This window comes from Drosophila elegans, unplaced genomic scaffold, assembly GCF_018152505.1.
Source record: "Drosophila elegans isolate 14027-0461.03 unplaced genomic scaffold, ASM1815250v1 contig_349, whole genome shotgun sequence".
Taxonomy (NCBI): Eukaryota; Metazoa; Arthropoda; class Insecta; order Diptera; family Drosophilidae; genus Drosophila; species Drosophila elegans.
Window position 1 is genome coordinate 191,981 of NW_024545729.1, and position 22,525 is coordinate 214,505.

A 22,525-nucleotide genomic window follows, 5' to 3' on the forward strand; every position below is an offset into this window, starting at 1 on the left:
TTTCAAAAATTAAATATTCTCGAAAACTATAAAATTATGATTTACTTGCGTATATGTTTAAGAGCATTGAAGCTATGATGATTTGCAACTCAATTATTCGATAGTTCCTATGAAAGCTATGCGATTTCGTTTCCCGATTTTAATAGAATTTAATGCGTAATTCAGAAGTGTCAAATTATTAATAAGAGAAAAAGAACTTTTAAAAATATTACAAAATAGACAAGTTACATTTAAAAATAATATGTTTTTTTTTTTTTTTTAATATTTTTATTGTTTTCATGGGAGCTATATGATATAGTCGTCCGATCAAATTCAAACCGTAATTCTGAAATATTAAACCACTACTATATGTCGAAGAACTGAAACAAAAATTAAAAAACAGCAAAGTTATAATATTTTTTGTTTATTTTTCCGATTGTTTCTATTGGAACTACATGCTTTAGTCGTCAGATCCTGCTCGTTCCGACTTAAATATGTATGCAATAGAAAGACAACTTTTGGAAAGTTTCATGCAGATCGCTTCAAAAATGAATGGAGTAGTTTGCGTAGAAACGGAAGGACAGACTGACAGACGGACATGGCTAGATCGACTTTCCTAGTGATGCTGATCAAGAATATAATATACTTTAAAGGGTCAGAAATATCTCCTTCACTGCGTTACAAACTTCTGACTGAAATTATAATACCCTCTGCCGGGGTATAAAAGTCTTGCCGGTCGGACGACTATGTTCTGTGTTCAAAACTTCGCTGATTTTAAGATATTTGCTTACATCTTGCTCATTTTTATACCCGTTACTAAAGAGTATTTTGTAATCGTTGAAAAGTATGTAACAGGTAAAAGTGTCCGTTTCCGACCCTATAAATATATATATTTTTTTTATCAGCATTTACAGCAAGTCGATCTAGTCCGTCAGTCTTTTCGTCTGACTAGAAATCTGCAGATTCTTTAATTCTTACGCAGCGCAAGTCTGCTTCAAAACGGGACCACGCCCACCCTCAAATTTAGCGCTCTTTCTATGTTTTGTAGTATCTGACTTCATATAATTGCTTTAATTAAGAATAGTTTTATATTTTATTTATCTTGTTTGCGCAAGACAAAGAAATATAAAGCGCGTTTATTCCAATGACGAACCGAAAACACGCGTAAGTACAGTTATTTTTTCGCAAATAAACCAGCTGTGAGCAAATATTTTTCGTACAAGATTTAAACTCCGATAAGAAAAGCATTTTGAACAATAAGAAGAAAAATAACTATAGATATAGCATTAAAAAAAAAACGTTGGTGCGTCTAACCGAAGACCAGCAGCGTATAGCTCAAAGTTTTTTTTTATCATGGTAATAATATTGGGGTACTTTGACTATGTTTCAAACAAAAACTTATATCAAACAAAAATACCTATTAGCGAGGTAAAAAAAAATGGTGACGATCGCACCTTCAACATACAAAATTTTTTTAAATCAACATTTGGGACGAAAAAATTTATAAATAGAAAATTCCTGTTTTGGCAAAAGTTTAAATACCTGGCTACAAAAAGATGCATGTATTTAGTCAAATGTTTATTTTTTGGTCACGTTTGATAAAAAAATGTTATATGTTGAAGGTGCGATCGTGACGTCTTTTTTAACTTGGTAATAGGTGCTTTTGTCATTTTGTGAAATGCCTCATGTAAAATTAAATGATGTGTTTTCATTCTTTTTCAAATACAAAGTTTTTAAAAATCTCTCAATTGTTTTGTGTATAAGAATCCTTATCCAAATATTGGCAGTACGCCAAATTGATCATAGGACAGGCAGTGCAATTCAGTTCGGCCGTTATTTATAGACAAAGCACTCGTAAAATCGACCTTTTTGTCACTTTGACGTCCTTTCTCCTGAAAACTGAGGGTGATGGAGAAATTCCAAGGATAATGTCGTGTTAAGCACATTGAGCTTTGTTGCACAGTACAATTAGAGAGTCTCGATTAAACAGAAAGCAGAGCCATAGTTTCATAGGATGAACCCTTTACTATCGATATCTTCGGCAAGGGTATCATTGCAACTAATGCAAAAATTAAATATTTATACCCTTGCAGAGGGTATTAAAATTTCAGTCAGAAGTTTGCAACGCAGTAAAGGAGACGTCTCCGACCCTCTAAAGTATATATATTCTTGATCAGCATCACTAGGCGAGTCGATCTAGCCGTCTAGCCGAAGAACTAAACAAAAAATTAAAAAACAGAAAAGTTATAATTTTTTATATCCTTGCAGAGGGTATTATAATTGAGCTATATGGGAGCTATATGATAAAGTCGTCCGACTTTGATGAAATTTAAACCGTAAATCGAAAATATTTAACCATTACTAAATGTCGAAGAACTAAACAAAACATTAAAAAACAGAAAAGTTATAATTTTTTTTCATTTATTTTTCCGATTGTTCCTATGGGAGCTATATGCTATAGTCGTCCGATTTCGATGAAATTTAAACCATAATTCTGAAATATTTAACCATTGCTATATGTCGAAGAACTAAACAAAAAATTAAAAAACAGCAAAGTTATAATTTTTTTTCATTTATTTTTCCGATTGTTCCTATGGGAGCTATATGCTATAGTCGTCCGATTTTGATGAAATTTAAACCGTAAATCGGAAATATTTAACCATTACTATATATCGAAGAACTAAACAAAAAATCAAAAATCAGCAGAGTTATAATTTTTATATACAGAGTTATAATTTTTATAATTTTTATAATTTTTATAACTTTTCTGTTTTTTAATGTTTTGTTTAGTTCTTCGGCATATAGCAATGGTTTAATATTTCAGAATTATGGTTTAAATTTTATCAAAATCGGACGACTATATCATATAGCCCCCATAGAAATAATAAAACAACAAAAAAGAAAGCAAACTTCGGCAAGCCGAAGTTCATATACCCTTGCAGCTATTGCAAGAATTAAACATTTTTGAAAACATTAAAATTTTGATTTACTTGCATATATGTTTAAAAACATTGAAGCTATGATGATTTGCAGCTCAATTATTTGATAGTTATTATACCCTTGCAGAGGGTATTATAATTTCAGTCAGAAGTTTGCAACGCAGTGAAGGAGACGTTTCCGACTCTATAAAGTTTATATATTCTTGATCGGCATCACTAGCAGAGTCGATCTAGCCATGTCCGTCTGTCCGTCCGCCTGTCCGTCCGTTTATAGGCAAACTAGTCTCTCAGTTTTAAAGCTATCTGCATGAAACTTTCCCAAAAGTTGTCTTTCTATTGCAGGTAGTATATAAGTCGGAACGAGCCGGATCGGACGACTATAGCATATAGCTCCCATAGGAACAATCGGAAAAATAAATAAATAAATAAAATTAAATAAATAAAATTAAAAATTATAAAATGAAATCATTAAAATTATGATTTAATTGCGTATATTTTTAAAAACATTGAAGCTATGATGATTTGCAGCTCAATTATTTGTTTTTTATTTTTTTGTTTAGTTCTTCGACATTTTGTATTTCCGATTTACGGTTTAAATTTCATCAAAATCGGACGACTATATCATATAGCTCCCATAGAAATAATAAAAATATACAAAATAACTATCAAATAATTAAGCTGCAAATCATCATAGCTTCAATGTTTTTAAAAATATACGCAAGTAAATCATAATTTTAAGGGTATATGAACTTCGGCTTGCCGAAGTTTGCTTTCTTTCTTGTTTAAAATCGAGTTAATATTTTAGTGGTTATAGAGTTATTAAGTCCCCTGCCGCCGCTCTGCCGCTGAGACAGAACAAAAGAACTCTTAGCAGGGGTGGTGCATGCTCTAAGCTTCTATTTTGGCTATGCAGTTCAACAGATGGCGCCATCTAAACTCCTATAGTCTACATAATCAAAAATTCCCCTTTTTTTTCGCTGAATAACTTAAAACATTACTACATTTAAAAAAGGCCCCTGCTTAAACCATTGACCATGACTTAAGGCGTTGAACTCGTTTTTTTCAAATAGTGTTTTCAAAGTCAACATTACTCGAGAACGGCTAAACCGAATGTTATGTTAGTATAAAATCAATTTTATTTTTGACAAACCAGCATTTTGTCGAACAATTGTATTTTGCCTATTCCTTCGAATAATTACTAAATTTAACAATACTTTAACGAAATCTATTTGGTTTTTTAATTCCTCAGCAACCAGATCAGAGATATAGTAGTCAGCGCACAACATTTTTTTGAGACAGCTCCCAGAGATCAGCTATAGCTCATTTCCAAATAAATATTTTTACCAATACTATGTCTTAAAATACAGTTAAAAGATACGACGAAAATATTTGAAAAATTATCCTTTAATAGGCCTTCTAACGGATTAAAGCCTCTTAAGAACATGCCGACAAAGTTAAAATCTTTGATTTTACACAATTTCTCCGATCTTAGAGTACCTTTTATATACAGTTAATATTTAATTGGATTTTTATAGTAGCTGAATTACAGTTTTTGGTTATTAAACACAATTTCTCCACTTTTAAAACTTTTTACAAGTTTTCAAATTGACTTTAAATTGCAGGTACTGCAAAAATTAAATATTCTCTAAAACATCTTAATTTTGATTTACATGCCTTTTTAGCCGCAAGTCCAGACTGGCTTAAGCGTATAGTTGTGGAGCAGGACTTTGAAGTCCAGGAAGAGGGGAGATCGGGTGTTTAAATTCAATTGAAGGCTATTGGCTTTTAGTTTTAGATATATTTTCTTATATTCGATGAGTCTCAGCCAAGTAAGTCGCCTGTCAAGGTGGACACCGAGATACGTTACGTCGTCATCGTGGGAGCTGCGTATTATTCAGGAATAGTGGAGGACACGTTTGTCTGTAGAGTGTGAACGTTATATGTTTGCACCTTTGGTCAGTTATTTTTATATGGCAGTCTGACAACCTCTGCTCCAATACCACGAGGTGATCAGCTAGAAGTGCTGCTGCTTGAGTTGGCCATCTGAACAGACTAATGACCGCGGTATCGTCTGCGAATGTAGATGTTGTTAAACGCTCTTTGGTGGAAATATTCGCTGTGTATAAGACGCAAAGAATTGGATCAAGGGCGCTTGAGGAACTACAACTTTATTACGTAGTCGTCAGACATTGTATCGTTGCATATATTAAGTAATCGTGTAGTGTATCGTTGCATCTTGCTGAGAAGACTCTATTGTAGAGGTACGGCTCAAGAAGCTTGTGGGTGTATTCGGGCAAGATCATTTCAGTTTTATACATTAGACCATCAAGTCAGACTGGGTCGAAAGCCTGCGTGACTTCAAGGAATTTTGCACTGCTGTATTCCCGATTCTCGAATGCTGTTCGTATTTCTGATGTTGACTTGATCTATGGTTCCATAAAAGAGAGAGTAAACTAATTGCTCTGTACAAAGCTGGTTGTGTATGATCTTGGTATCATTATGGGCCCAGAAATTCTAATAGGAGTCACTGTTTTTGCCGGGGCGCTTAGCTTTGGGTGGTCTTTCCAAAAGGGATGCTTTGTACCCATTGGCGATAGTTTTTCAGAGTACCGGCGTTGTGCTTGTTCTTCTTCGTGCTTAAGAGCCCTGTTAAGTCTGCGAGTAGCCTTAAAATATTGCTTGGAGATTGGTAATCTGATTTGCTAAGTGCGTCTCAAACGTCTTTTTTCCGAAACAAGCTGTTCAATTTGAGGATTAGTTTTGTAACGGTTTGTCTGCACATCTTGTGTCGTCCAGTTCGGCTCGTTGCGAATTATATACTGCGTGCAACAGAAAGACAACTTTTGGGAAAGTTTCATGCAGATACATTAAAACTGAGAGACTAGTTTGGGTAGAATCGAACAGACGGACGGACAGACGGGAATGGCTAGATCAACTTTCCTAGTGACTCTCTTGTTAAAAAAACATGTATATTTTTTGAGTTGGAAATGTCTCATTCACTGCGTTGCATTTTCTAACTGAAATTATAATACCCTCTCCAGGAATATAAAAATATATTTAATGTATCTTAAAATGCTATTAAATATACTTATAAATACTCTATAAACCGAAATAACAACGCACAGAGAACTGTAGATTCCAAAGGAAATTAAACACCATTCTATTAAAAGTATAGCTTTTAAAGGCACTTTAAGATTTAATAAATGGTTTCAGATCAAAGATTTAAATTTTTGAAGTCATATTCTAGAGACATGGTTAATGGTTCGTACCGGGGACCTATATACCTTTGCAGAGGGTATTTTAATTTCAGTCAGAAGTTTGAAACGCAGTGATGAAAACATTTTCGAACCTATAAAGTATATATATTCTTGATCAGCATCACATCAGAGTCGATCCAACCATGTCTGTCCGTCTGTTAATCTGTCCGCAGGCCGTCCGACCGCTTCTACGCAAACTTGTCATTCAGTTTTAAACCTATCTGCATGAAACTTTCCCAAAAGTTGTCTTTCTATTGCAGGTAGTATATAAGTCGGAACGATACGATTTGGACGACTATAATATATAGCTCCCATAGGAACAATCAGAGAAATAAATGAAAACAAGAAAGGAAGCAAACTTCGGCAAGCCGAAGTTCATATACCCTCGCAGCTATTGCAAGAATTTACTTGCGTATATGTTTAAAAACATTGAAGCTATGATGATTTGCAGCTCAATTCTTAGATATTTATTTTATATATTTATATTATTTCTATGATATAGTCGTTCGTTATACCGTAATTCTGAAATATTTAACCATTACTATATGTCGAAGAACTAATAAAAAAAATTAAAAAATAGCAAAGTTATAATTTTTTTGTATTCATTTCCGATTGATCCTATGGGAACTATATGATATAGTCATCCGATTTTGATGAAATTTAAACCGTAATTCTGAAGGAGTTAACCATTGCTATATGTCGAAAAACTAATAGAAAAATTGAAAAACGGCAAAGTTATAGTCTTTTTTGTATTTTTATACCCTTGCAGAGATTATTATAATTTCAGTCAGAAGTTTGTAACGCAGTGAAGGAGACATCTCCGACCCTATAAAGTATATATATTCATGATCAGCATCACTAGGTGAGTCGATCTAGCCATGTCCGTCCGTCTGTCCGTCTGTCCGACTGTCCGTCCGTTTATATGCAAACTAGTCTCTCAGTTTTAAAGCTATCTGCATGAAACTTTCCCAAAAGTTGTCTTTCTATTGCAGGTAGTATATAAGTCGGAACGAGCCGGATCGGACGACTATAGCATATAGCTCATATAGCTCACATAGGAACAATCGGAAAAATTAATGAAAAAAAAAATTATAACTTTGCTGGTTTTTAATTTTTTTGTTTAGTTCTTCGACATTTAGTAATGGTTAAATATTTCCGATTTACGGTTTAAATTTCATCAAAATCAGACGAATATAGCATATAAAGTATAAATAAATATTCGGCTTGCCGAAGTTTTCTTTCTTTCTTGTTTTTCCGATTGTTCCTATGGGAGCTATATGATATAGTCGTCCGATTTTGATAAAATTTAAACCGTAAGTCGGAACGGTTAAATATTTCAGAATTACGGTTTAAATTTCATCAAAATCGGACGACTAATAACATAAAACTTCAATAGAAGAGAACGATATCATATAGCTGCCATAGAAACTATCAAATAATTGAGCTGCAAATCATCATAGCTTCAATGTTTTTAAACATATACGTAAGTCAATCATAATATTAACGTTTTCAAAAATATGTTATTTTTGCAATAGCTGCAAGGGTATATGAACTTCGACTTACCGAAGTTTGCTTCCTTTCTTGTTTTTTATAAATATCCCTATATAATTTGAAATTTAGATTGTTAAAAGAATATTAAGTTTTGCATTAGATTCAAGGTTATATAAACTTCGGCTTGTGGAAGTTTGCTTCCTTTCTTGTTTATAATACGTTGGAGTATTAAGTGTGTTTGACACCAAAAAAAATTACTCCAAATATATGGGGTACATAATTTAAACAAAATCAATGTTGTATATCGACCTTTACCAAGCACCCATTCGCACGACCAAACAATGTACAATTGTACGTAAAACATTCGTGCAGTAAAGATATTTCCATCTAATTTACATGTAAAAATACTTCGTATTACACATCAATGTTTGTATACATAAAACAATAGTGCAGAGGTAGAATAAAAAGTAGTGAGTCAGATTTTTTAATCCTAATTTAATAAAATATCTGTTAATATATTATGTTTAAATGTTATTCATGTAAAACGTTTGTAACTTATCTAATGTTAAAATATTATCGATACGGGTAAGATAGAAAATTATGAGAGTCGGAAAGTGTCTGCGCAATAGCTCTCACGCATTTATTTTCATTCGTACCGTTGGTTTGTCTTCGCCTCTCTTGTTCGGATAGACTTCGTAAACCTTCATCGTTAAGTTTTATTTTTAATGGCCGAAAGAGAGTAATTCGGCAATTGTTGTGGCAGTATATACAATTTTGCGAAAATCTATATAAGCAAACAATTTTTGGCTTTAAATAATTCAGAAATATTCGGGAACAATAAAACACCGAATTGTCAATTCACAAATAATACCGTAATCAGTGGACCCTTGGAAAACAATATAAATATTACTACAAATAAAAAAGTCTAGTGCGAAGAAATCAACAGTGAAAATTCATTGAGGAAATAAATAATATTAAAAAACGCAAAAACTTGTTTATAAACTTATAACAATAATTAAACAGTGTTTTATCATTTTATTAATTTAAAATATAATTGCCTTCAGACAAGTTTTAAACTAATATTAAACACAAAAAAAGATAGTAGATTGAGATAGAGCACTTAACAGTGCTCGGCTAAGATGGAAGATAAAATGAGTAAACCCTCGGGTGACGTAGAAAGGCTTCATTCTCGACATAAAAATATATATATTTTAGAAAAAATAAATTAAATACACATAAACAGCAAAAACCTCCATGACCTGTATTGCAACAGGCGGGCAACAGGGTAACTTTGGTTAACACTCCGATATCTAATTGGTGATAGAGAACGTTATTATATTTATTTATGAAAAGTAATTAACATTAAATCTACCAATATTAATAACTATTACTACTAGGTTGTTGACCCAATAAAAGTCACACAAGAAAAAAGCATCGTTTTTTTCCAAAACTTTTCGGTATCTTTATAAAGTATATGACTATTAAAACTTGTATGAAACTAAAAAAATAGCAACAGCTAAAATTCAAAATAAATACTTCAGAAAAAAAACTTAATGTAATGTCAATGTTATTCAAGGAGTAAAACTTCATCTGAACATTTAAGAAGCTTATGGAGCTTAACGGATACGCTACAATTGCAAACAAATTAAACAAAAACTCATTCGAATTAAAGTTTTTAGCTTAATTTTCACCATTAATTATTAGACTTAGTCTTAAAAAATATAGTAAATGTATAACTAGTGGTCGGTATCCAACGGATCTTTACAGAAGTTCTATTAAAATACCTATAATGCCAAACTGTGGGACTTCTAATGGTGAAAGGACTTTGGACTCAAAGGAATTAATCAACAAGAAAATCTGTCGCGATGGAGAACTACTAGTTAATCAGTTAAAAAAATCTTCAAAATCCCAAGACCAGGATGTTGTTAATAAAACCTATGATTACTATTCGGCGTTGCCAGACATTAGTACCCAACAAAATAATCGCAATGACTTGGAAAAATTCTTTGCTGTTCCTTCAAGTAATTCGTCCGGAATATCACCATCATTATCGGAACTGCTTTTGCGCCAGCCAAAAGCGACTACCCAATATTGGCAAACATCACTGTCCTCAGAAAAATGTCAAGAACAGGTTTTTCGCAATCGAAATGAACTGTTTTCTTGCATATACACTAATAGTATGCTAAACCAACAGAATTGCTCTCAGCAACAGCTTTTAGCCACGCAACTATTTTATGCTCGACTTTTTCAACCACAGTTAGCAGAACGGGATTCCGGGTCGGAAATATCAATTGAAAAAACTATAAATATGGTTAATTTTTCAGGGTTAAAAAAGCCCATAATCCGTCAAAATGAACTCCCACCAACGCCATCTTCGCAAGATAATAATAACAACATTGAATTACTTAATGACGGCGACGATTGCTTAAGATGTGGTGATCAACCTTCACTTGAATTTTCTAATCAAAGCCAAAGCACAAGGCAGGAAAATATGCAAGATTTTGAAAATTGTAATCCTGTTTTTAATAATGCACCTAACTTTAAGCTCAGTAAGGACGCTAAGTCTGCAGAAGGGTACGACCTACAACACGCTAGTGAATTTATACGGGAACATAAGAACGTACTTTTTGACGTCAAAAATAGACTAGAACAACTTTCTCTATTATCAGCTAAATTTAGAAAGAGTCTGAGCGTGCGCCTTTGCCACGTCGATATGAGTAATGGTTCTGAATCAGCCCTTGAAGCGACTGTGGGACGACAACTAGATGGTAATTGCAAGTCAATTGAAAGCGTTTTGGATCAAGTCAGACGACTTTATAATCAATGGAGCAGCGCTGAGCTCTATTACCTTCGAAGCTTACAACGCTTAGGACTCACATCAGCAGAAGGGCCTGAATTTAGTGCAACGCAAACTCATAACATTATGGCTCTGGCTGCAATAGCATTATCTAATGAAAATGAGCTTTTAACTAAGAAAACTACCTGCATTCAAATTAACTCTAAAAACTTGGACACTAAAGGCGACTCTGACTTGTTACCTCCTTTAACAAAACCTAAGACCCTGAACGAAATAGAGGATATTATATTACAACTAGCTTCAACTATTAATATGCATCAATCATATAAAGATAGCACCACACCTGATGCCTATAGTGATAGTGCTAAAAGCGATTCCGAAGAACCCGTTATATCACCGACCTGCTTATGGCATACGAAAAAAGGGAGCTTTCGACGTAAAGAGGAGGAAGAGCATTGCACAACTGCAGCTGAAATAATTTTAGAATATGCTTCATTGTCTTCATCATGTAATGCAAACAAAACTCGCGTGCCTGATACTTCCACCTCTGGGTCAAACTGCACTGATACTATTGAGAATTTTAATCCCATAACACAATCTCCGATTTTGTTAAATAACATCCGAGAAGGTTCCGCTGTGTCAATCATTACCGACCCAGCATTTTTTTCCGAGATTTCCACTGCACCTTCTACCACCCCGACAAGTAGTAATAGTGGCTGCTCGACTGGACTGGTTTCTGGAGTTTTAGGAATAAGTCACAATCGACGAAAACCAAAGTTCGCCCGGCGCATCGAAACCCTGACTTCAGAATCTTGTAAACCTAATATTTTTATGGGAAATTGCGATCCGGCAGTCTCCTACCAAGTTAAAATATCGCCATCAATTACAACATTGGCTAAAACGTCAGAAAATTTGTCACCTCCCATTCATAAAACCACGTCTTCAAATAAAGTTGCTGCTGTAAACACAACGCAGGAGCGTTCAATAGCCAATATGTTCAAAGCAAGGCTTAGTGCTTTAACTGCAGATACTGGACCAACCGAGACTGAGACTGAAATTTTACCCATACTTGATGCTCCATATGACTTAAGTATTGGAACCAAGATAAAAGACATGTAATTTAAAATGCCTTTCTCTAAATTACATTTAAGAATTCAACTTATACAATTTATTCTCAACTTAAAATCTACATACCGTTGTTTTTTATTTTGTTTTCGCTTTTCAGTCAAAAGTTAGCAAAGCAAAGGAGAAGAGACTTACAAAAACATCATAAGGCGAGTCGTAATAGCCATTTTCCGTCTGATTCTACGCAAGCTAAAATTCTAAATTAATAATTTTGGGTTTTCTTTTTTAAATTTTAGTTTTGATTTTATCAAAATCTAATGTTTACATAAAATATCTGTAATGCACAAGTGATCGGTTCGATTCGATTTTTTGTTCCTGTGCAATTTAATATTTCAAAATTACTTTTTTAGTTTTATTAAAATTAGCGAACTTAATAATATAGCTGCCACAGGAACGATCGAAAAAATCAGGGGCCAATCGACAGAGCTTAATTGTCTTTATACATATAAATATGCAACCCCTAATTAAGGGTTGTTTTAAAGAATATGTTATTTTTGTATCTGCAAGGGAATACAATATATTATAGTATGCTATGATCTACGAAAACTATCTCTGGCTAGACCAAAATAGCTGATCAGCCCTAGCTTAATCTCATCTCGTTCGCAGCTTCGACACAAGAGTCACAACAGAAATGCAAGTTATTTTAGACTGATCAGCCATAAATAGAAGGCTGTAACTAAGTAATAATTTTATACGTAAAACTGTACCAAAAAAACAGCAATATGTAGGCGGGCAGTCAAAAGTACCGCAAGAGCGCACAAACACTTTGAGCATTCGGGAGAGAATGGGAAAGCGAGAGAGCAGGAGCGTACTCCAGTTAATGTGCTTGCAAACCCGACGCCAAAAACAATACCGCGGCGTAGACGGACTAAGCTCAAAAGAAAGACTCCAGAAGCACAGAAATCAAAACAAAGAAAAAAACACAAAAGTTTAAATAGTTTTGTTAATATTTATCAATAACAAGAGAGAAAGCAAGCTTCAGCAAACCGAAGTTCATATACCCCTGCAGTTATTGCAAGAATTAAACATTTTTGAAAACATTAAAATTATGATATAACTTGCGTATAAGTTTAAAAACATTGAAGCTATGATGATTTGCAGCTCAATTATTAGATAGTTATTTTATTATTTTTATTATTTCTATGGGAGCTATATAATGTAGTAGTCCGCTTTTGATGAAATTTAAACCGTATTTCTGAAATATTTAACCATTGCTATATGTCGAAGAACTAAAAAAAAAATTAAAAAACAGGAAAGTTATAATTTTTTTTTATTTATTTTTTCGATTGTTCCTATGGGTGCTATATATTATAGTCGTCCGATCCGGCTCGTTCCGACTTATATACTACCTGCAATAAAAAAACAACTTTTGGGAAAGTTTCATGCAGATAGCTTTAAAACTGAGAGACTAGTTTTGCGTAGAAACGGACGGACAGACGGACATGGCTAGATCGACTCTCCTAGTGATGCTGATCAAGAATATATATTCTTTTTAGGGTCGGAAACGTCTCCTTCACTGCGTTGCAAACTTCTGAATGAAATTATTATTATTATTATTATTATTATTATTATTATTATTATTATTATTATTATTATTATTATTATTATTATTATTATTATTATTATTATTATTATTATTATTATTATTATTATTATTATTATTACTATTATTATTATTATTATTATTATTATTATTATTATTATTATTATTATTATTATTATTATTATTATTATTATTATTATTATTATTATTATTATTATTAATATTAATATTATAATATAATATAATATAATATAATATTAATATTAAAAGTAATTAAAAAGTAATATTTTTTGATTGTTAATTTCACGATCTTGGAGAACACCCTTTATGCATTTCTAATAGATTTAAATATAAATAAATTTTAAGGAAAGTTAAACAACAATTATACTTTTCTTACGGACCAGTCGACCCAAACTGGTTTCGAACCTAGGACCTTTGGATTTGTAGACGCTTTAGCAAGTTGCGCTACACTGGCTTCACATTCGACAATGCACTAAAGCCATATAAGGATTAAAATATTTTAAATCAAATGGCGTTTATTAGCTAATATTTTACAGTCAGCTTGATAATAAATTAAAATAAAACAAGAAAGAGAGCAAACTTCGGCAAGCCGAAGTTCATATACCCTTGCAGCTATTGCATGAATTAAATTTTTTTTTTTTAATTTAATTTTTATTTACAATCCGTCTAATGACAATAAGTAAATTGTATGTCTAATATTTACATAACAGGTTTACTGATTTCCAGTGAAACCTGCTATTAATTTAATTTGTCGTTTACTTAAATTTGCCTATCAGGGAGATCAAGAATGTGGAATCTTTTGAGTCTTCTGAATGTTAAGCTTTTGACTACTAGACCTAGGGCTAAATTATTTACACGATTGTGAAATCTGTCTGTATATTTCTTACTATATTTTTTATCTCCTCTTTTACAGTTGGAATATTGAGATATATATGAATATTTGCATTGGTTACATATTATGGAGCGTTAACAATTTGTCGCAAGATTTTTGATAGGTAGCGCTGAAGTATTTCAATATTTGAATTGCTAGCTGTTCCCCAGAGTTGGATAGCGTAGGTCCAAACAGGCTTCAAAATGGCTTTGTAGAGAAGAATTTTGTTTTCCAAAGTGGCTGCTGATTTACTACCTAGTAACCAGGACATTTTCAGTGTTTTCAGTCTGAGTTGCTGTCTTTTCGCTTTTATGTGGTGCTTCCATGTTACTCTGCGGTCGAGGTGCATGCCAAGATACTTCACACAGGTATCTTGTGGAATTTCTGAGCCGTTAGGTGTGAGATTTGGACAGTTTCCTGGTCTTAGTGCAAAAGTTATTTGGACAGACTTCGGGGAGTTGATTTTAATTTTGCAGCGAAGGAACCAGGTCTCAATCAGACTGAGCTCACATTGCAAGAGATGAGATGCTTCGTCTCTAGATGAGCTTGTTGACAGAATGGCTGTATCGTCAGCATATGTTGCAATGGTGCAGTTGTTTGTTACTGGCATATCTGCCGTGTATAGTGTGTAAAGGACTGGTCCCAATACACTCCCTTAAGGAACGCCTGCGTTTATGCGAAGTAGTGTTCACGTATCATTTCTCTGCTGCACGTAGAAGCATCTCTTAGACAAGTAGGATCTCATTAATAAATAGAATGGAGTAGGCAGCCATTTCTTTATCTTGTAGAGCAATCCATTGTGCCAAACACGATCAAAAGCTTGCTGAACGTCAATAAATGTTGCAGTACAATATTTTTTATTCTCAAGTGCAGATACAATTTCATTGATAACCCTATGACATTGCTCAGTGGTCCCGTGTTTTTTTCTGAATCCGAATTGATATTCAGGAATGAAGGCAAGTTCGTCCAAAATTGGCAACATCCTCTTCAGTAGTATTTTTTCAAATACTTTCGAGAATATTGTCAACAGACTAATGGGACGGTAAGATGATAGTTCAGTTTCTGTCTTGTTTGGCTTGAGGATCATAATGATTTCTGCAAATTTCCATTGACTTGGGAAAGGGTCTAGCCTGCATGAATTAAACACTTTTGAAAACATTCAAATTATGATTTACTTGAGTATATGCTGAAAAACATTGAAGTTATGATGATAAAAATATATAAAATATTATTATTATTTTATATATTTTTATTATTTCTATGGGAGCTATACGATATAGTCGTCCAATTTTGATGAAATTTAAACCGTAGTTCTGAAATATTTAACCATTACTACATGCCAAAGAACTAAAAAAAAAATTAAGAAACAGCAAAGTTATAATTTTTTTTTTATTTATTTTATCGATTGTTCCTATGGGAGCTTATGCTATAGTCGTCCGATCTGGCTCGTTCCGACTTATATATTACCTGCAATAGAAAGACAACTTTTGGGAAAGTTTCATGCAGGTAGCTTGCAAACTTCTGACTGAAATTATAACACCCTCTGCAAGGGTATAAACATAACATTAACAAAAAACAAACAAAATGGAAATGAAACTGTTCTTCTATGCTGGGATTTGAACCTAGAACTCTATAGCTACCCAGTATTTGATATTTGAAGACATTTACGAGCTCGAAAGTGAGTAAGTCCGTCTGCGAACATTTAGCGAACCTGCATTCAACGTTCGCAGATTTGTATAATTTCTATGCCCGTTGACGCTCTACAACAAAGAGATCAGGAAGGCCAAACGGAATAACTATAGGAACTTCTGTGAGGCAATAAGTAACGTCAACGAGGGCGCGAGACTGCAAAAAGCAATGGCTAAAAGTGCAGCGGATAGTAATTTAGCCCTGAGGAAAGGGAATAACACCTTCACCTCCACGGATCGGGAGAAATTAGAATTGCTATTTGACACGCATTTCCCGGGGAATACTCCCACTATGGGAAACGCAAGGCGTGATCAACATAGAACCCCTAGGACAGTAGCCAGTGACTGGGCAACAGCCAAATCTATAGTTACGCCCGAGAAACTCAAATGGGCTATTGGAACCTTCCAACCATTTAAATCACCGGGATTAGACATGATCTCTCCAGCTTTCTTACAGCAGGGGCAGGAACTACTCCTAACCCGCCTAAGAAGACTAATGGTGAGCAGCCTAGCCCTTGGGTATATCCCAAGTGCATGGTGCAGCGCTAGGGTGGTCTTCATCCCCAAAATCGGGAAGAAAGACATCACCAGCCCAAAGTCCTTCAGACCTATCAGCTTAACTTCGTTTTGTCTCAAAACGCTGGAAAAACTGGTAGACTACAACATCAGAAGAACAGCTCTCAGAGACTGTCCGCTGCAAAACACACAGCATGCATATAGAGCAGGCCGTTCAACAGACACTGCACTTTATCAACTATGTCGCACCCTAGAAGGGGCAATTGACAGCAAAGAAATAGCTATCTGTGCCTTTCTAGACATAGAGGGAGCCTTCGACAACACATCACATGATGCAGTTCGAGCTGCCCTGTCCAGAAGGAACATAGACACTACTACGAGCAAATGGATTGGCAACCTACTTGAATCCAGGCAAGCAACATGTACACTGGGTTCGGAAAGAGTGACAATTGCTACCAGCAAAGGCTGCCCGCAAGGAGGAGTACTGTCCCCTCTGCTATGGAGCCTGCTAGTAGATGACCTTCTCAGCAAGCTTGCTGGAAAAGGAATTCAATGTCAAGGATACGCCGATGACATCGTGATAATCGCCAGAGGCAAATTTGAAGCGACACTCTGCGACATCGTCCAACTCGGACTAAGGACAACGCTAGACTGGTGCAGGGAGGTTGGACTCAACTTAAATCCTGCTAAAACAGTCATCGTTCCTTTCACAAAGAAGTACAAACTACAGAGAATGAGACAAATCTCACTGCTAGGAACTCCTATAGAAACTAGCCGAGAGGTTAAATATCTAGGAATCACGTTAGATAGCAAACTGACTTTCGCTTCCCATGTCCAAAAAACATGCACTCTATACCTGTCGGAAAATTGCTGGGAAATCCTGGGGAACCAGGCCTCAGATAATACGATGGCTATACTTAATGATCGTGAGACCAATCCTCACTTACGGAGCACTTGCATGGGGCAAACGAGCTAAGCTCATCAGCATGCAAAACCAGCTAGGAAAACTACAAAGACTTGCCTGCGTATGCATGACAGGGGCAATGAGAACCTGTCCTACAGCTGCCTTAGAAGTTTTGATGGAGCTAACACCACTCCACTATGTGATTGATATCCAACGCAAAGCTACACTCCTGAGAATAAGCACTGAGGGCACAGGTAGTGGTTGCATTCTAAATAACAGGGATGCGACTAATTTGTTAGGTGAGGTGCCCCTAATACTCCAACCTAGGGATGAAATGACAGCCGAACTAATCTTCGAGCAGAACTTCACAGCACACCTAGGCAATAAGAAAGATTGGACCACACTGTCTGAAGTGCATCCGATGGTTAAACACACCATTGCATGGTACACAGATGGATCCCTGACACAACAAGGCACGGGCCTTGGAGTGGTAGGGCCTCGCATAAAATACCACGAATCCCTTGGCCAATACACCAGCATATTCCAGGCTGAGGTATGTGCCATTGGACGTTGTGCAGAGCTCAACATACAGCGTGGATACAAGGAAAAGGACATATCGATCCTTTCGGACAGCCGAGCAGCAATTACTGCTTTACATAGCAACAAAATCACCTCGAAGCTAGTCCTAGAGGTGAAGAGTAAGCTAAATATACTGGGCAGTCGAAACAGGCTGGCCCTCAGATGGATTCCGGGACATAAGGACATATCCGGAAATGAACTTGCCGATAAAATAGCAAAACTAGGAGCCGAACAGCCCCTGGTAGGCCCAGAGCCCTACTGTGGCATAGGGAGGCACACTATAAAAGAATACCTTAGGAAAGCGGAAGGCGCCATGAGACAAGAACACTGGAGAAATACCCCAGGTCTAAGGCAAGTCAAAACTCAAATAAATAACTATAACAAGAAGAGGTTCAAGGAACTTATTCAACTGGGGAAAAACTCACTTAGGATCGTTACCGGATTACTAACCGGGCACTGTAGACTGAAAAGTCACCTAGGTAAGATGGGAATAACCAGCAGTGGAACTTGCAGATTCTGCGACATAGAGGACGAAACCTCTAGACACATCATTGCAGACTGTCCGGCGTTAGCAAGCATAAGATGTAAAATCTTAGGAACCAGAACTCTTACACCTGAGCTCCTAGTAAGAATCAACCCACTAAAACTCCTCGACTTTATTCGAGGAAGTGGGTTGATATCTGAGCTGTAGGCTCTGAATGGGGGTACAATAGATCTTATAGGTCGCGGTACACTGGACACCCCGATATTAATAATAATAATAATGCCCGTTTGCGAACGTTTTAGGATATATTCTTCCCAGACAGACTGAAGGGCATGGCTATGTCGACTGGCTATTGATCGTGATCAAGAATATATATCTTTATTTATATCTTAATGATGACAATCTATAAGCGCACAAAGAAATTTTGACACCTAAGGTATAGGGCGTAAAAATTGTAAAAAAGGTTTAATCGGGTTGGACTTTTTTTTTCGTATTATCTATATAGTGTTAAGCTGAATCAAAATGATAAGACAAAATGATAAGACAATTTTTTGAGATATTTTATATAATATCAAACCCAATGGCAGAAAAACCGTCTGAAAAATTAAAGATAAATTAGACATGTGTGTGTTGAATTTGGTTTTAGTTTATTATTTTACCGTTCATACATTTTGCTTAACAAAAATGAAAAAATCTAACTTTTAACCTTATCGTAATTATATGATGTAGGATGGTTATGATGTAGGAAATAAGAAACTATAATTATAAAAAAATTAGTGCTATAAGAAAACAACATTTTGATAGTTTATATATATATATATATATATATATATATATATTTTCTATACGGTTCAGATGGTCAGTCCATAACTTCGACAGAACAATCTTGCAAAAACTGTGTAGTTTGAAGGGACGCATGGACTCGCATTATCCTGCATAAATATATGTGGCTTTTCCCGATGTTCCATCAAATATGGAAGCAGGCTATTGTTCAGTACCCGTATGTACTCACTGCTGTCCATCCTGGAGCTTGTGAACTGTAAATTAAGAGTTCCAAGCTTATTAAAAGCGCGCCAAAGCATAACTGATCCGCCCCCGAAATTTCTCCTTGAAAAATTAAGGGCCTCCGTCCTCAAATCTCGCCAATAATGTCTAAATCCATCTGGTCCATGGAGATTAAATTTTTTTTCATCCGAAAAAATTACCTTTTATGAAGAAAAATGATAAGGGTAATATAAAAGATATATGCTTAATTGAACTTACCGAGTCCCAATTAGTATCTAAATTGCGTTTAGAACAACTAAGGCGAGCCATTCTATGACGCTTAGTAATCTTTGGTACAAAAAAAAAGTGAAACATGTCGAAAATAACTTAAGCTGACTAAGGTGTCACATTGGTCTTGCGTTGGGAAAATGTAAACCTCCCAGATATCAGATCTAAAGATGGCTTTTAAAATAATTCGAAACTTACTTAAAAAAAAAAAATAATTTTTTTCGAGTTCCTCAGTTTTTTAAAAAGTATCAATAATTTTAATTTAAGATTTTTTCTAAAACAAAAAAACTTTATTGGAACCGAAAAAGGGTTGTTTTGGTAAGCAAATAAATGTACATAGCTTCCATAGCTCCGAACAAAAATTAAACCTTTGCTGTTTTTTAACTGATTTGAATATACTTCGATATATAGCAATGGTTTAGTATTATATTATAATTACGATTTTAATTATATTAAGAACTGCTATGGGCATAAAGTACGGAACAAGGGTCTTATAAAATATATTTAAATTTAGCAATAGCTGCAAATGTGTATAAAAATTCGGCTTGCTGAAGTTTGCGTTCTTTCTTTTTGTATATAATATTTAATAATAAAAAATTAATTATTACATTAAAAATGTATTTTTATTTTTACAAAAAGGTCTACCGAACACTAAATATTTATGGTTTTGATTTACAGAAACTTGGACACAAAAAACTCATCGAGTACACAATCCAACGACTCTAAAGATAGTTCAAACGACAAAAAAAAACCCCATATTAAGAAACCACTGAATGCGTTCATGCTCTATATGAAGGAAATGCGTGCTAAAGTTGTTGCCGAGTGTACACTGAAAGAATCGGCTGCTATTAATCAAATTTTGGGGAGACGGGTAAGACATTTATTTACATCATATATATTTTATATATTTTTTACGAAGTAAGTTTGATCCAATTTCAAATGCAATTAAAAATGTTTGGGTCTTTATTATTACCGTTTTCGGAACCGAGTTTCGTTAAATTAACCCATGAAATATGAAAAACAAGAAATTAGATTTATTCAATTTTCCGATAATGCGTTATAAATTATAAAAAACAGCTTCTAATGGATTACCTTATTAATAATACTTTTGTAGTGGCACGAACTTTCCCGCGAAGAGCAAAGCAAATATTACGAAAAAGCTCGACAAGAGCGTCAATTGCATATGGAGTTGTATCCAGGGTGGAGCGCACGAGATAACTATGGTTACGTGTCAAAAAAGAAAAAGCGAAAAAAAGACAGATCGACAACGGATTCGGGAGGTACTGCACAAAATTCTCAAAATGTTACACTACTTTCTTTTTATTGCATTTCACTTTTATATTATTTCATTTAATCACTACACACATACAACTTAAAGCACACATCTAACATTAAAAACTAACCCAATAAATCTAGAAATAACAGTACAAATCAAAACAAAAATCTTTACGTAATTTGTGTAAATACTTGAGTTAAATTAGAATAGTGTAAAGTTTCGTAACTAAAAATGAGTAATCACAAAAAAATCTACACAGATGTATAACCTAGCTTTCGTAGATTTGAAGATAGTTTAGACGAGTTTAACCATAGTTAAATGTAAAAATAGAAAGTAATTTTTAAATGTCTTTAAATCGGGATCCGTCAACTAACTTTTTTGTTTTTAATGTAAAATAAGAAAGACAAAAAAGCAGTATACATATTTATATATATTTACTTATAGACATAATTCGTTAATTTAAAATATAAAATATTCTTTTGGCTGAAAAACAAAAATTTGCAAATCAAGGGAAAATGGTGTGATTCAAATGGTTGAATCAATAATGTTATGATCGCAATAGACATAACATGTATTTTTTGTGGGTGTAAATGTTTCAGTAAGAAATTTTACATTACCTTATGATATTTATGAACGTCTATTGTAAATCAGTCAGCAGTCGTGGAAGAACTATAAAATAAGAATAAAATAAAAATGTTCAATAAAGACTAGTAAAATAAATAAGAACACAAAACACAAACACAATTAACATATTACTCTAGATTACAGCCAATATGCCTGTTCTATCCCCTATGCTATAAAAGTAAATGTATTACCAAATTTTGTTATTTTTTGTATTTAAATCTGTAAAAATCTTTATTGACTTGTAAAATAATAGAAATGCTTGAATTTATAAATAAGGGCTCGTTACGCGATTGGCTGTAAAATAGTGCTATTAATGAACAAATATTGGCAAAAGAGTTATACTAAAAAGCATAAGAAAAATTTAGTTGAAACATAATATTTTCTTATAATTTGTACTTTAATAGATTCTTTTCTTAAGAGTCTAACAAACGATGGTTGATTACCTTCCGAATCTTAATTAGGCATCTGGAATAGAATTGGCGAAAGCATGCGCCCGAAACCGTATTGAAGATCGATCAGTCCCAGCTTTTTAAACCTCGCATTTGTTCCGTCGGTGTATTAGTGCCCAGTCCACAGGATCGTTGATTTAGGCAATTCAACATAAAACATCAGCCTTTAAAATTATATCTTCACATTTTGAAATAACTAATTAATACTAGTAGAAGTTCAATTGGGTTGTTTTCACGTAGGATCTTTTAACACGAACTAAGTTTTGATAATATTTTTTCTATATTAGTTCCACGACTATTGGAAACAACAAACTTCAAACTAAATAATTTCTCCACAAAACAATCGGGGCTTAGGTGACGCCAACACAAGAAGCTAACAGATATTTTACTCTGTCTCTACATCAGCGACCACCACTGCCCTTTATCTAAGAAAAAGGACAGTGTTTTGCTGGCAGAGCGGCGGCAAGAGTGCTTCTAAACAAAAGCTCGATTAGAAAAATGTCTGTGTCTACCGATAGATATAGTTAGTTAAATATACAGGTCAATAACAAGCCTCTACAATGTCTCAGATGGAAGTGACAGACTTTCGCGATTTGTGGGAATTAGAGTGGGCGGGCCCACGTTTTAAAATAAACTTACGCTGCGTAGGCATAGCTAGAAATGGCATGCTATTTCCCAAATCTTTAGCAGACGGACAGACAGAGAGACGG

General features: G+C 34.4%; 1 protein-coding gene across 6 annotated transcripts in view; it reads left to right on the forward strand.

Moving 5' to 3' along the window:
* Positions 1-22,525, forward strand: part of LOC108135313 (protein pangolin, isoforms A/H/I/S) — a 78,742-nt gene that overhangs the window by 30,522 nt on the left and 25,695 nt on the right. Inside the window, exons 1-4 of one of the 6 annotated variants that reach the window (XM_041708657.1) lie at positions 8,270-9,018; positions 9,434-11,578; positions 20,145-20,337; positions 20,581-20,746. In XM_041708657.1, coding sequence (XP_041564591.1) covers positions 9,456-11,578; positions 20,145-20,337; positions 20,581-20,746 — 2,482 coding nt within the window. In that variant the 5' untranslated portion in view covers positions 8,270-9,018; positions 9,434-9,455. Of the gene's footprint in view, positions 1-8,269; positions 9,019-9,045; positions 11,579-20,144; positions 20,338-20,580; positions 20,747-22,525 lie in introns of those variants that run through there. The other 5 variants (XM_017255481.1, XM_017255480.2, XM_041708658.1 and 2 more) reach the window with 5 other exon arrangements.